Source organism: Taudactylus pleione, unplaced genomic scaffold (genome assembly GCF_031769625.1).
Source record: "Taudactylus pleione unplaced genomic scaffold, aTauple2 ptg000046l, whole genome shotgun sequence".
NCBI classification, from domain to species: Eukaryota; Metazoa; Chordata; class Amphibia; order Anura; family Myobatrachidae; genus Taudactylus; species Taudactylus pleione.
In genome coordinates, this window is record NW_028284448.1 from 13503229 (window position 1) to 13518352 (window position 15124).

At 43.0% G+C, this 15124-nt stretch overlaps 1 protein-coding gene across 1 annotated transcript in view; it reads right to left on the reverse strand.

The window, feature by feature from the left end:
• The window catches only part of LAMA4 (laminin subunit alpha 4), a 163967-nt gene that overhangs the window by 16463 nt on the left and 132380 nt on the right, over nucleotides 1-15124 (reverse strand). The window contains exons 25-30 of the mRNA XM_088460491.1: nucleotides 14938-15109; nucleotides 14719-14850; nucleotides 13285-13424; nucleotides 11997-12132; nucleotides 9500-9637; nucleotides 1639-1772 (exon numbers count right to left, since the gene is read on the reverse strand). Coding sequence (XP_088316617.1) covers nucleotides 1639-1772; nucleotides 9500-9637; nucleotides 11997-12132; nucleotides 13285-13424; nucleotides 14719-14850; nucleotides 14938-15109 — 852 coding nt within the window. The remainder of the gene's footprint in view (nucleotides 1-1638; nucleotides 1773-9499; nucleotides 9638-11996; nucleotides 12133-13284; nucleotides 13425-14718; nucleotides 14851-14937; nucleotides 15110-15124) is intronic.

Consider the following 15124-nt stretch of genomic DNA (forward strand, 5'->3'; position numbering starts at 1 on the left):
CTTGCAGTGAATCTGCGCCAATCAAAAATTTCCACTGCATCCGCGCCATTACTGAAAAAACCCAAACCACATCTTAAAGGTAGGAGTGCCAATAATGAAGGGGGCGCATACTGGGTCGGACGGTGGGCCCCACAGCCTGAGGGCCCACCCCCTCCTATAGGAATCAGGTTTAAGACTGTGCACTTGAACTATACATACGTTACATTATACTGCACAGGACTATGATGTATTTACTGTATAATATATATACATTTTTAAGGGGACCAGTCCATGCATTCTCTAATGGTTAGCCAAGCCTCAGTGGAGGCTGGCCACACCTCCTCTGGAGGCTGGCCACACCCATAAGTATGGGCCCCTATCACTGCATTCCCCCAGAGGACTCTTCATGCCCAGTCCGACACTGGGCGCCTAGCACATTAATATATGGGGGAGAAACAGTAACTGCAGCACATAAAGGGGGTCATTCAGACCCACTCGCAAGCAGCAGTACGCTCGCAAGTGGGTCGATGTTCCCCACTGCGCATGCGCACGACGGAGGGAGCTCCGTCGTGCGCATGCGCAAGACCTGGACTGCGACAACAAGCTGTCGCTCCGGGTCTCGCACCAAAGGGGGCGTGCTGTCGATGGTGACTGACAGCACGCCCCCTTTTGAGGGCGTGCCGGGGGCGTGCCTGCCAGACGGAGGCGGTCCCATGGGAACGCCTACCGTCTGAAGCCGGCCCCACTGACATCACTAGTGATGTCAGTGGGAGTGATTTTGGCTCTGATAGAGCCAAAATCACTCCAGGGCTTGTGGCAGGGAGACCCTACCGCAGGGTCTCCGTCGCAAGTCCGATGGTCGCGATGGTCAAGACCATCGCGACCATCTTTTTGGATGCTCGTATATGCTGTGGGTGGTCACCCACAGCTATACGAGCGTCCAGGAGGACGCTCCATTTTAATAGAGGAGGGCCCTGATTCAGAGCGAGCGCTCTGGTCAGAGCGTCCGGCTCTGAATCAGGCCCAAAGTACGCAGTTACCAGTTATCCCCATAACGCAGGGTCAGAGCCGTAACTAGACTTTTTGGTGCCCTGTGCCAGAAAGAGCATTGGCGCCCCCCTCATTTTTCAAAGGGACATAATGCACCTAAAAAAGGGGAATGGCCTCGTGGGGAAGGGCCAGGGAAGAGATAGGAGAGGCCAGGAGATGCTGGGGATAAAATAAGAGGAAGCTACAAGAAAGAATGATAATAAACAGAAAACTGACAGGCCCAAACAGCGCCCCCTAACCTGTGGTGCCCTGTGCGATGGCACCGGCCGCACTACCCTAGCTACGGCCCTGCGCAGGGTCATACATCTACCCCTTAGTACACTATTGGCTACTCACTACACTATTAGTAAATTAAGAGGCAAAATTTGTGAAAAAGAACTGAAGCACAGGAATCGCTTCCAATGGCGGACAGTCTACGTCATGCCAGGCGTCTTGCGCCATATGGAGTAAAAGGATAGGTGTATGAGGACACATCTATATCTCTGATCATAAATATTGCAGTGAATGAAGAAGAACTCCTAAAACTGACAAAAATTAAAATGTGCTGTTTAGTTTGAAAAACATAAAGGGTAAAGGAAGAATAATTGTTTACTAAGGAAAACACTGTACCTGGTTGGTGAAACTGACGCAACTATGAAGTGACTGTTACCATCGTTGTAGTGCATGTCTTTCGTCTGGACCTTTATGTCTTTTATAGATAAGACAACAAAACCTTTATCAATGGAAACTGAAAACACATCAGCCTGCAAAAAATAAACATAAACTTAAATATATTTGTGTCATACCACAAGCAGCAAACACATTATTATTATTTAGCATGTAAAAAAGTGATGATTTTAGATGAGCAGTGAATAGATGACATTGTGCAGGGCTGCCTAACACAATCAATACTCAAATAGGCCTATGACAAACAGTATGTTTACTGTTAAATTATCCTAGCCAGCGACCATTTATATGTAAAAAGTCAGACGTGTGAACAAAGGGCCTCATTCAGCAAGGAACGCAAAGGAGAGAACGCATGCGGTTGGCCGATGTTTTTGCAGTGCGCATGCATGTACATCACCAGGCAGTGCGATCGGGTTATGGTACACAGACTACACACAGTGTGCATGTAGACCCCTCCGATATTGATTGACAGGAAGTGCTGTTTGTGGGTGGTGGCGGGGGGTGGTCAGGCAAACGCAGGCGTTATAACACCATTATAAGGGCGTGCATAATTAAGGCAGTGCAGTGGAATACACAGGAAGTGCCAAAATCCTGTGGCAGGTCAGGTCAACCACTATTATGCTAATGAGTCCAATGGTTCTTGATGTTACAGATGTTTACGCTATCTTGCGTGCTGATCAGGCTGTGAGTAAAGGGAGATGGGTTGCTTAATTTGGGACTAGGCGTCTGCATCTTGTGCTGTAGTCTCCGTGTGTATGCCTTGATTAGCATATTCTCGCAGCAGACGGGTGCGTGCGTCTGCTAGCGTGTGTTCCTTGCTGAATCTGGCCCAAAGCTCACGTTGTTTATTTCCCCAATATGAGTGAGTGAGGTGAGATGATGCCTTTTTCTAGTTATAACTAGCAATGTTAATGATGAGCCTTATGGCACCTGTCTATACTTTCCTCCTTTACAGTACACTACATGTTGTGCATGGCATAGCTTGGATTCCCCTCCCTCATCTCTCTCACTCTCTTCTCCTTCTCCCATATCTCTCTCTCCTCGCTGCTCCCACCCCCTCTTTCTCCCTGCCTTGTCTCTTTCCCTTCATCATATTTGTCTCCTTCCATCGTTCCTCCTGTTTCTTGCTTTCTATGTGTATCCTCTCTTCTTTGTAGAGATGGTGGGACACCCTGTACACTCTGCTGTTTTCCTGTCCCCCATAGAAAAACCCTGTATCCCTCCTCAGGAGATCGTTGTCTGGAATGCAATGCAAATGCCTGGGTACCTGTATTGTGAAATTATTTTCCCGATCTTTATATGATACTGTAAGTTTATGCGTGAGCAGGACTTACTGTCAGAGAAAATCTTCTCCAGCTCACACTCCTACTGCTAGTTGGGCTTACTTTCAGTGGTTTGCCATGTGAAAAGGAATATGCTCAAACTAGCTGGAGTGTAATGCCACAGCCAGGGGTTATTAAAAAAAAATAATTAAATACTCGCCTACCTCCTGGCGCTGGTTGGTCCTCTTTTCCAATAGAGTTCTGGCCCAGCAAAACAAAAAGCAAATCAAAAGCGAGCTTACTCTAGAGTGGGCGCTGATTGTCTGTAAGCCGTGTAATTGTTGACTGACAGCCAGGGGTCACAGCCAATCAGCGGCGGTGTATTCTATAGCAACCTCTGATTGGCTGGTGGCCCGGCAAATTACATGAACCACAGTGTCTCCGTCATTTACCGAGGAAGAGATGTATGTGGAAAAACATACATCTCTTCTATGTCCGGCCTGGTCCATGTTACTCGTTTTTTTGTTTTGTCAGGCAGAGACTCTACTGGAAAAGAGGACTGATCTGTGCCAAGAAGTAGGCGAGTATTTAATTTTTTTTAAGGATAACCATGGATTTCTACTGGACAAGGAGACTTTGTACTTTCTACTGTGTGTGTGTACTGTGATTTTTTTACTATATTTTTACAGTGAGGGTAACGGTGCCGGCCGCCTGTTGGCACCTGTAGTCCCACTGTAAAAAATAACAGTACCCTTCTATTATTAACACTATTACCCCGGCACCTACAGGCCAGGGGTGCAGTGAAGAGCCATGGTCTTCAGCCTAGGCCTGGGGTGCTCAGGGAAGGGGGACCCCTTTATTGGGGGGTTCTCAACTCCCCTGGGATCCCCGGCCTGGGCTGACTAGTTTAGGGTCCCCGGTGAAACACTCCCCTGGTTGTGGCATTACACTCCAGCTAGTCCGGTGCTGGTTTTAAAAATACTTGGAACCCCATGCCATTTTTTCTCCGTATTTTTAAAACTGGCTCACAGAGCCCAGTGCTGGTTCAAAAAATATGGGGGACCCCTACATGTTTTGTCCCCCATATTTTTAGAACCAGGACTGCCTCAGGAGCTAGTGCTGGTTATGCTTTTGGGGGGGAACTCCATGCCGTTTTTTGTAGTTCTGATTTTTACACTTTTTTTTTTACACTATACACACATGCAGCCTGCACGTATCTCAGTGATATGTGCAGGCTGCATGTTCGGGAGTATTTGGCTGCGGTCAGACACAGGGAACTAGATCACATACACCATCAAAAGACACAATGCTGCAAAATATGCTTCTTGGTATAGTTGAGTGTTTCAGCAATGCTGTGAGTGTTTCAACTCGGACCAGACCAGTGAATTTACACCTCAGTCTCCGAGAAGATATTCTATGTAGCTAAAATTTTCTTTTGATTTTTTTTCTTGCCCACTGCAGATGCACTTCTACACAACTGCCCAGCTGGACTGGGCCAATACCTACTCAGGGCCTGAGTAAGGAGTAAAGCAACACATGTTGGTCACACTCCCTCCCCTAGCACATTTTTAGTACTTGCTCCTGGCACCACATGTCCACACTACATTTCTGCTCATATTAACCAAACCAATTGTATTTGTCATTTAGCTACAGATGTTTAAAATAAATGCCCTTTTTCCAATGGAGTTGAAAATAGGGAAAAAACGTAAAAAGAACATTTAGAAAAAAACAACTTTTTTTGTATGGGTTTAGAGCACAGGTTCTCAAACTCTGTCCTTAGGACCCCACACAGGTCACGTTTTCTAGGTATATTCATTACTCACTGACACATTTTAAAAGTTCCACAGGTGGAGATAATTATTTCACTTTTGATCCTGTGAGGAGACCTGGAAAACATGCACTGTTTGGGGTCCTGAGGGCCGAGTTTGAGATCCTGTGCTCTAAACTCATACGCTAATATCAAACAATATCCATATTAGGTTGTAGCAGATTTCTGCGTTTGTATATCAATTAATTGTCAGGTAAACAAAGCAAGCGAAGTGTTAATATAAAGAGAGAATTGTGAAAAATAATAAAGAGAGGGATTAAAATTGCTGACCATTCTTGTCTTGTATCCCTTATTAATTTGTATGTGTGGTCTGTGCTAAATATAGCCTTCTGTGTCAGAAATAGATAGATATACACTTATTACAGTGTATCGTTTAATGTGTCTCATGATGTAACATAACAGAATTGCGTTTGAAACATTGCGTCTGTTCATTGTGAAGTCCAGATGGCTGCAGGATGTATGCTGTTGTATAAGTTATAAAATGCAAGGATGATATCACTCTTATAAAGGGATATAAGGTACGTTATTTTGGGATGGGTCCATATCCCGACTGCCGGGATTCCGGTGGTCAGAATGCTGGTGCCAGAGTCCCGACACCTGTCAGAATCCCGGTGCCAGATTCCCGACCACCAGAATCACGAAGGTAAGTATTGGGGTTAGTGGGCAGGTTAACGTTAGGGTTAGGCACTAGGGGGAGGTTTGGGGTTAGGCACTAAGGGTAGAGGGTTAGGTTTAGGGTGTGGGGAGGAGGAGGTTAGGTTTAGGCACTTGGGGTGGAGGTTAGGCTCAGGCACTGGGGAGGGAGGGTTAGGGGTAGGGAGATGGGGAGGGTTAGGATACCTACTGACAGGTGTAGGTATCCTAACCCTGTCAGGATGCCGGCGTCAGGATTCTGACCGCCAGGATCCCGAATGCCGACATCCCGTACCTATCCAGTTGTTTATAGGTTTCAACAAGTGCTGATCTTTTAGATCTTTAATATACAAGATTCTTCGCACATATTGAAGGGAGTCAGATGTTGTAAATATATATAGAACTTTATTATATGAAATTATTTATTGTCCACACATGTTCTAGATATTTCTTAAAGTAAGTAAAGTGTGTTGAATATTATTCAAAGTAAATTATTATTCAAATAAAATAGATTGTACTGTATCCTAATGTGAGATTCAGTATCTGCCTGTTTATCCATTCAAAATCCTTGGTGTGGGATATATTCTCTACCCATCAATCCCATTCTTTGAATAATATCTGTTGTTATCGTTATTTGTTATTTTTCTTGTTTCCTAATCCTTTTACTGTTGTCATGAGTAATGCGTAATGCTGACTTCTCTATTTCTCACTCTTAGATGCATACAGAGTACATTCTGCCCTTATCACAAATTCTGAAGTACTTTTCATTGTATGGAAACATCACTGAATGTCTATTACTGTCTAAATCTGCAATAATCTACAATATTCTTTTACGGGCTGTAATTCTAAAGACAGTAAGGGGTAAATTTACTAAGATTCGATTTGGTCCCAATTTGTCCCGTTTTTCAACTCAGATAGGATCGATCAAAAATGGATGTTTTTTTCACTTAACAAATCGGGAATTTACCAAGCTCCAGGTTTTGACAGGATCATTTTGATTGATGGTGTATTTGGTCGATCCTGTCCGCTTTGTCCTGATTTAACCGCCCGAATTTCTCTCCCGCACAAGCAGGCTGCACATATCAGTGAAATATGTGCAGACTGTTTGTTATTTCTTTATTATTTTTAGGGTTCATTTTTGTTAAAAAAAATTACATGAGGTCCCCCCCCAAAAGGCTAACCAGCCCCGGACTTGCCAGCCTGTCCTGATACCTAAAATTATGGGGAACAAAACGAATAGGGTTCCACCGTAAATTAGGTACCAGCACCAGGCTGCAGGGCCAGTCGTTGGTTTTAATTATAGGGGGAAAAAAATTGCATAGTGGTCCCCCTATAATTAAAACAAGCACTGGACCCTTTCTAGCGGGGGGCTGATGCCACAGCCAGGGGAGCCCTTTCACCGGGCCCCCAGCCACAGCATCAGTCCTGACCACTAGTCATACCAGGCCAGGAATCACTGGGGAGTTGGGGACCCCCAATAAAGGGGTCCCCCTCTTCAGGGCACCCCTGGCCTAGGCTGATAGCCCGTGGCTATCCCTGCCACCCCTGGGAGGTGGGTGGCGGGTTGATAGTGTATGTGGTACCTGTAGTTCACCTGTAAAGAAATGTGTAAAAAAAATGCACAACACACACACCGTGAAAGTACAGTTTTATTACATACATACACACACACATACTCACCTACATTACCAGGGCTGGTACCTAATTTACGGTGGAATTTTAATTTTAGGTACCAGGACTGGCAGGCAAGTACGGGCCTGGCTAGCATTTTGGGGGGACCTCATGCCATTTTTAAAAAAAATTTAACCATTACAACACACTTGCCATTCAGAAACATACACAAATCACACTGATTTGTGTATGTTGAATGACAACTCGCAGCTCAGGAGGTGGTGCATTTAAAACTTCTATTGAGTCCCTGATTTGAGTGTAAAACGGGTGACTTTAGCAAAACGAATAATGGTAAATTCACGATTTGTATGAAATAAGTGAAAAATACTTCCGAATTGAGCCGATGGTGATATAATTTCTATTGTTCAAAACGGGCGAATTTGCGGCATTAAACCCTTGATTTCAACCTAAAAAAATGAAGAAATCACCTGACTTTTATGATAGTAAATTCCCGATTTGCCAAAAAAGTTATATTGTTACCCGAAAATGCAAATCGGGACAAACACAGATCTTAGTAAATTTACTCATAAGAAGCAGCCAGTTATTTGCCTAGGAGAATATGCAGACAATTATACATTGGAGATCATGACAATTGCCACCCCTCTGCCTGAACACTCCAAACAGTGACTTAGGGTATGGCCCACCCCAAGGGGGTGCAGCTGCCACAGGGGCCAGTGGTAAGGGAGGCCTGGCAAACCCCCCCAAAGGCACCCACTTATGTGGAAACCCCTGTTCTGCTAACAAAGTAGCACAGTGGAAAGCTCTTATGAGCATATGGAAGTCTGACCAATACATACATGTTAGTATCTATACAATAATCTGCAAAGGTCTGTCTCGTCATCAACATGCATGTACAGTGGGAGCTGGGGTGCACGCCACAGATGGGGTAAGTATATAGCAGGGTTGGACCAGGGAGGAGGAGAAGCAGGTGGCGGACCAAAGTGACCCAGAATGTGGCGGGTCCCTTTACTAGGTGGCTAATAAATAAATGTGTGATTCCAGCACATGCACAGTAAAGGCCCAATTTCTGAAGGACACGAAAACCAGAAAGGATAGAAAATATCTGTAAACTAATGAACTGAGATTATACATCTAATTTTATGTGATTACTAAAACATACATACTTATTGTTTACATTTCTATACCTTTAATTTAACTGCTTAAAACAAAGGGATAAAGCAAATGTACAAAACAGCAGCAAATTCAACAATAACATGGTGCAAATTAAGAATTTCTAAACAGCATGATACCAAAACAATTTTTTTTATAAACGATGTACTTCTAAAGATTATGGACCTGATTCAGACCCGCTCACAAGTGCTTGAGGGCTCGCGAGTGGGTCAATGAAGTGTTCTGCACACGCACAGCGGCCGCACTGCGCGTGTGCAAGCCCCGGAGCGAGAGAGAAATTCTCTCGCTCCGTGGCTCACTAAAAAAAAAGCGGCGGCTGTCGATGTTGATCGACAGCTCGCCCCATTTTGTAGGCGTGGTGGGGGGGTGGCTTCACAAACAGAGGCGTTCCCAAGTGAACGCAATGGTCTTGACCATCGCGACCATCATCCTGGCTGCTCGCAATAGCTGTAGGTGGTCACCCACAGCTATGTAAGCGGCCAGAAGGCCGCACAAAAGAAAACAAAAAACACCCAGATTCAGAGCGAGCGCTCTTTCAGAGCGTCAGTCTCCGAATCAGGGCCTATGTTCATTTTATATATACATTTAATGCAAACTAGAGTGCCATTAAATAATTAAATACAGATCACCAGCTCATGTGACATAGCAGGCTACACCTTCTTGGTTACACCATCATCACTGCTCTGTTATGTCACCTAATAAACCTGAGATCTTTTTTTTGTAGAGTATAAACAACTAGACTGATGTTTGGAAAAAACTGCTTGATACTGACACAATACTATGCATGTGTATTTAATAATACCTTCTTCTTTTAAATTCTTCCATTTACTCTTAGGGGAGAATTCAACTAGTCCCGATAACTTTTCGGGGGCGAAACATTTTACTTTTTTGCATATTTTAACTTTGGGTAATTCAATTAGAGCTTGTTCCTCCCCACCCCCCCCCAAAAAAAAGATCAGTATTTGGGCGAATACACATAGAATATGTGATAGGTTCATGTGTTTTCACTGCCGGCTTAAAAAAAAATCCCCGATAAGTGCTGCCAGCGGCCACACTTCGGGGCTGATTGGATAACCCCAGGGGCTCAATTAGCGTGTGGTAAATTACCGCGGCTAATTGAATTCACCCCATAGTTATAATTCTGTACAATGCTTCTAAATATTTTAAAACAAATAATGTAAGCTCATAAGTGACTCATAACCTAACCTATTGTACATGGTATTTGAAAATAATGTATTTTTAACATAAATAATTATTATTATGGTGAATTTGTACTCACCCCTTCAGAGTGATAGAGCAAGAGTCCACTTGGCTGTAATGTGGTAAAGCTAAAACCCCCTTCAAAGCTATCAAAGGGAGCCAACTTCTGATTGGATGCAATATAGCTTTGTCCATTAAAATACGCTCTGCGAGACATCTATGGTTAAAAGGGAATAATCAGTCAAATAATAAACAGCTATATACCTGTATTTAAAATATTTATGTAAACAATATTTATATAAATAAATTAAGCTATTCTTACCTATGTCTCATATGACTACATCTTTTTAAAAGATATTATGAAATTGACAGTTGTTTTTACTTACTCTTTGGATGCAAAAAGCATTAACAGATTTTCATTTGGAATAATCAGATTACAAGCAAAGAAAGGAAGCTTCTGTCTCACAAAGAGACTAAGGGGTCAATTCAATTAGTAGCTTGAAACTGTCATACATCATGTGAATGTGCGCAGGGACGCCGAGAGGGGGGGTACCGGGTACAAATTGCCCGGGCTTCCTGAGGGGCCCAGTGGGGGTCTGGGTCTGCCGCCGCCCCCCCCTCCCTCACAGCAGCCCAGCACACAGCGTGTGCTGAGCTGCAGTGGGAGATTAGGCCACGCCCCTTGTTTACCCGGGCCCGCAGCGGCTGTTGGCGGGCCTGAATGTGCGCAACTGGGAAATGTGAGATCCAATTAGAAATACCAATTTATGGTACTTGCAGCAAAGTTTTACAACTTTTCTACAAAATGTGACCTGGGAGAAGAGCAGGAAAAAGTGGGGAAACCACCCTGGACCCGCAAAAGAGACAACAGAGATAGCAGGACCATAAAGAAGGCTGCTAGTGGCCATAAGGAAAGTACTAAATGTCCTTAAAAGGTTTCAATTGGCTAAATTTAGCATTATGTATTAATGGTTGATAAATGATAACGAGGAAGTGTTTTTCATAAATGTAAACTTACCAGCATTTTGGGGTACAGAAAAATGTCTATATACTGTAGTAATGTTTCATTGTTTTTATATAATTTTGTAAAAAGTTGGAATAAACACTTTTAACTCTCTTCTGCAAGTTCAAAAACCCCTGTCCCACATCATTTACACTTCCACATACCTGTCCTACATCATTTACACCTCCACATACCTGTCCCACATCATTTACACCTCTACATACCTGTCCCACATCATTTACACTTCCACATACCTGTCCCACATCATTTACACCTCCACATACCTGTCCCACATCATTTACACCTCCACATACCTGTCCCACATCATTTACACCTCCACATACCTGTCCCACATCATTTACACCTCCACATACCTGTCCTACATCATTTACACCTCCACATACCTGTCCCATATCATTTACACCTCCACATACCTGTCCCACATCATTTACACTTCCACATACCTGTTCCACATCATTTATACCTCCACATACCTGTCCACATCATTTACACCTCCACATACCTGTCCCACATCATTTACACCTCCACATACCTGTCCCATATCATTTACACCTCCACATACCTGTCTCACATCATTTACACCTCCACATACCTGTCCCAAATCATTTACACCTCCACATACCTGTCCCACATCATTTACACCTCCACATACCTGTCCCATATAATTTACACCTCCACATACCTGTCCCAAATCATTTAACCCGCTACTGAGCTTTTTAGAGATATTCACCTGAAAAACTGTAATGTCTTTATTGGCCAAATTATTCTAATTTAACCCTTCCAAGTGTGTGATTATTCTTTGGAAAGGGGCGTACTGTTCTGCACTATGGACCTTATACAGAGATCACAGCTGCGATTTTGCATGGAACGCAGCTGCGAAAATATACCAATAGTTCCAAACCTTAGCCGAGCATAGGGACACCCACTGCTGCCTTCTCATATGCTTACGACGTCACTTACCTGTGTAAATATTGGTAACATTGACGCATACCGCGCAGCCATATAGCCCTTGTGGCAGGTCTGACCAGCCGCAGACTCCTGACACACAGAGGGATCTCATGCTGCGTATGAGATCACAATGGCTAATTTATGCACGCCCATGTTATGGCGTTTAAACGGTCAGACACGCCTGCCTTTTTCTGACCATCCCCCATTACCTCCCCAAAATGCAGACTACCTGTCACTCACTTTAAGAATGGGTTCTCTGTGCATGCAGAATTGCAAGACAAATGCTGCGCATGCGCAGTACGGCTTATACGCATGCACAATGGCAAACAATTGCTCGATCTATGTAAATAACGTCATTGCATCCGTCTCTGAATCAGGCCGTGTCCTGACATTTTTGCCACAAAATAAATATTTTCCCTACCCCTTCACTTGCTCTGTGGGATCTGCACAAAGAAATGCAAATTTCCTCTGAAAAATCAATGCAGGTTTGGAAATTAACTTCAAATGTAATTCTCAGTGTGAGTTCGCCGGGAGAACAGCTCACAGGACCCAATTCGCGTTTAACTGGATTGACCCCTAATAGTTACAGTATCATACAACTTACAAGTGACTCCTCGGGGCAGCCATAACTGATTCCAATGGTTTCTGGTTCTTCTAAGAGATTGAAATCTTTTTTCTGGAACTGGAAACTTTTCATGCATCCTCTATAGGCAATGTCTGCAGCCAGGTGAGTCTTCATACTGCAGAAGATAAATATTATTTATTGCATTACTAATACTAGTACTAATACAAGACAGCTTGCTTTAATAACAACTTCAGAGTTTTATTGGCAATGTACTTCAGCATAATGTACTCTGATTCAAGGAGCTCATTCAGACCCGCTCTCTAGATGCATTCGCTCGCTCCCAGCGTATACAAATCCAGCGCACGCCCAGCAAGGTAGGCGATCGTACGGCAAGGCATTAGCACGCCAACTATGTATTGGCGTGCGATCACTTTGTGTATGCAGACGCCCACCAGCCATTCTTAAAATGCCCACTTGCGCACGTCATCTCCTGGAAGTGCATGAAAACATTGATACATCGAGCACCATCGGATGTGCTTGCAACGCTTGAGGTTGACTATACCTTGCCACAAGCACTGCAATCACTTCAGTGTGAAATACAACCAAGAGACGTGTACTATGACGCTGCCTGTTAATTATGCACGCCTCTGAAACGGCGTTGAAACACTCAGGCACACCTGCGTTCGTACCTCCATTCCCCCGTTTCTAGTGGCCTGCCCCTGTTATCACCCACAAACGGCCTCTCCTGTCACTCATTCAATTGGGCTGTCTATGCTGGGCGAGCGAGCGCTTCCCGATCGTTTGCAGTGGTTCGCGCACGCGCAGATTTAAAAAATCGGCCACCTACGAGCGATCGCTTGCTAGCGAGCAGGACTAAATCAGCTACCAAGTTCTATACACTGACTTATAACTTATTGAAGTGAAAGCTGAATCTACTGTAACTGCTAGCTATTGTATGTAATACTCACAACATCTTTATTTTGTAATAAAAAGTCTCACTCTGTTGACAACAATTAAATGTGTTAAGTTATATATGGAATAACATATCACAGATTTTAAAATAAGTAAATCAAATTATTATCTTAAACCGACTTGAGGCAGTTGCCTTTGTATACTGTATAACTGTACTGTAGAGTTTGAGTTGTACTTTTGTAAAATGTGGTAAATCACGAGACATCTTCCTGTCATTCTCATGAATAAACTTGCTGCACTTCAACATGTGCATGTGGTTGACAGTGTTAATGTGTCCTGTTCCACTGACAAGCTTATTGACACAGCTTTTTTGCCCCCAGTCAGTCAATCCTGTTATTGAGAAGAAAGAACATACCTCTGCAGAATGTGTGAGGGAGCACCACCTATGTAAATGTCAGAAAATGGAATTGAAGTCTTTTCGTTGTCAACACTCTTCACGTGTTTTCTGTCAACCACCAAGATCATCTTCTTGGAATTGTGATAAATTACAGAAATCTGGAAAATTAAATTTGCCAGTGAAATCTATGATTAATCTGTTAGCTTCATTTATGCAAAATGAATATCATGTTTACAGATATTTTCAATTTAGCATACTGTGCAATAAGTAAATACCGTAAATGTTAACCATTTTCCAGCCAAGGTAAAGCTCCTGTATATTTTTTAAAGAGTGTTGTAGGTGTAAAGTTACGGATTCCTCAAGCAAGGAATACAATGGAAGGGGCTGTGCGCAGTCCTAGGGTTTTGCTTATGATTCATCATTGTCCTTTGGTTTGGTTTTGGAAAGACCACCCTCAAGTGTTATGATTTGGTTTTGGTTTTTGATTTCTTGAAGAAATTGATAAAAACAGCTAAAATCAAGTAACTTGGACCTGTTTTTCCTGTATTATTATTATTATTAATAACATCTATGCACACCTGAAGGTATGAGACGCCTTCAGCCTAGGATAGCACCCCTTCCCACATGTCCCCTATTGGTTTAAGCAGGGATCTGGCATTTTGACTGCACTTTAATAAGAGGCACAATCTAGGTAAGTCCTACAACATTTTTATACTGTAGTGCAGCTAAGGGTTGATTTTTGGGGCGTGGGTCCCCTGGATTGCTTTGGTTGGGCTGCTTCAAGACATCGCATTATAAACACATTTTTCCTTTCTTGCACTTTTAGCACCTCTATTGTTTGTTTAATATATATGTATTATTTTCACATCTTTATTTTTCACCTTACTATATGCAGCAGTAGCTGCTCTTATCTATCTAACACCTTTTTACACTTCACTTTTCCTTATTAGAGTGATGCCCTGGGGTGGCTCAGCTGCACCTGTTTGGGGGTGTCCTGCACTCTGGATTCCAAACCCAGTATGTTAGGGACCTACCCTCAGAGGTTACCTTGGTGCTGTGGGTAGGCCCATAACCATGGCCATGATTATGCCAAAACCTCTATTTATTTTTTGCAAAATTCTATTGCTAAATGTACTATATTATATATAATTAGTAATGTTGGAGTTGTGCACTAGTAATTCTTCTTTTTATTGTTAACATCAATAACAATTAATTTCCAGTAAAATTTGCCTAATTTTGGCACCTGAAATCACGAGGGAGAGACTTATATTCATTCAAAAACATTCAAGATATGTTATTTTGATCTGACTTGTGGGAAGACCTGAGCCGGGACTCAATTCTACTCAAAACCCCCAAAGTGATCAGAGTCAGGACTCAATTCGACACGAACCCCAAAGTTCGGGTGTATTCTTTTTTCTTCAAAACCAAACTTCTCATCTCTGAAAAAAATACCTCATGATATCTTGCATCATTGATCTGAGCTTTTTTCATTGAGTCATCAAGAAGCACAGGACCTTTACTGAAGCCAAAGTCATACATCAGCCTTAGGTAGCCATCTTGGATTTCTAGGCTAAAGAATTTGGTCTGAGGAATAATAAAAATGTTATAGGGTAACTTGACACAAAATGAGAGACCATTATACAGTAGCATTATGAATAGCAAAGTACTTACTCCATTAACCATTAGGAAAACAAGTGCATTATCTACAGGAGTTCGAACTTCAATGTCAAAACGGGTGACTTGTGTAAAGCGTCCTCTCCTTTCAATATTGCGCACTACAGCATAGCCAGTACCATCAAAGAAGTAGCTGGCGGCACGGCTCTGGCTGAAAGCCAACTTATTTCTATGAAACAAAAGT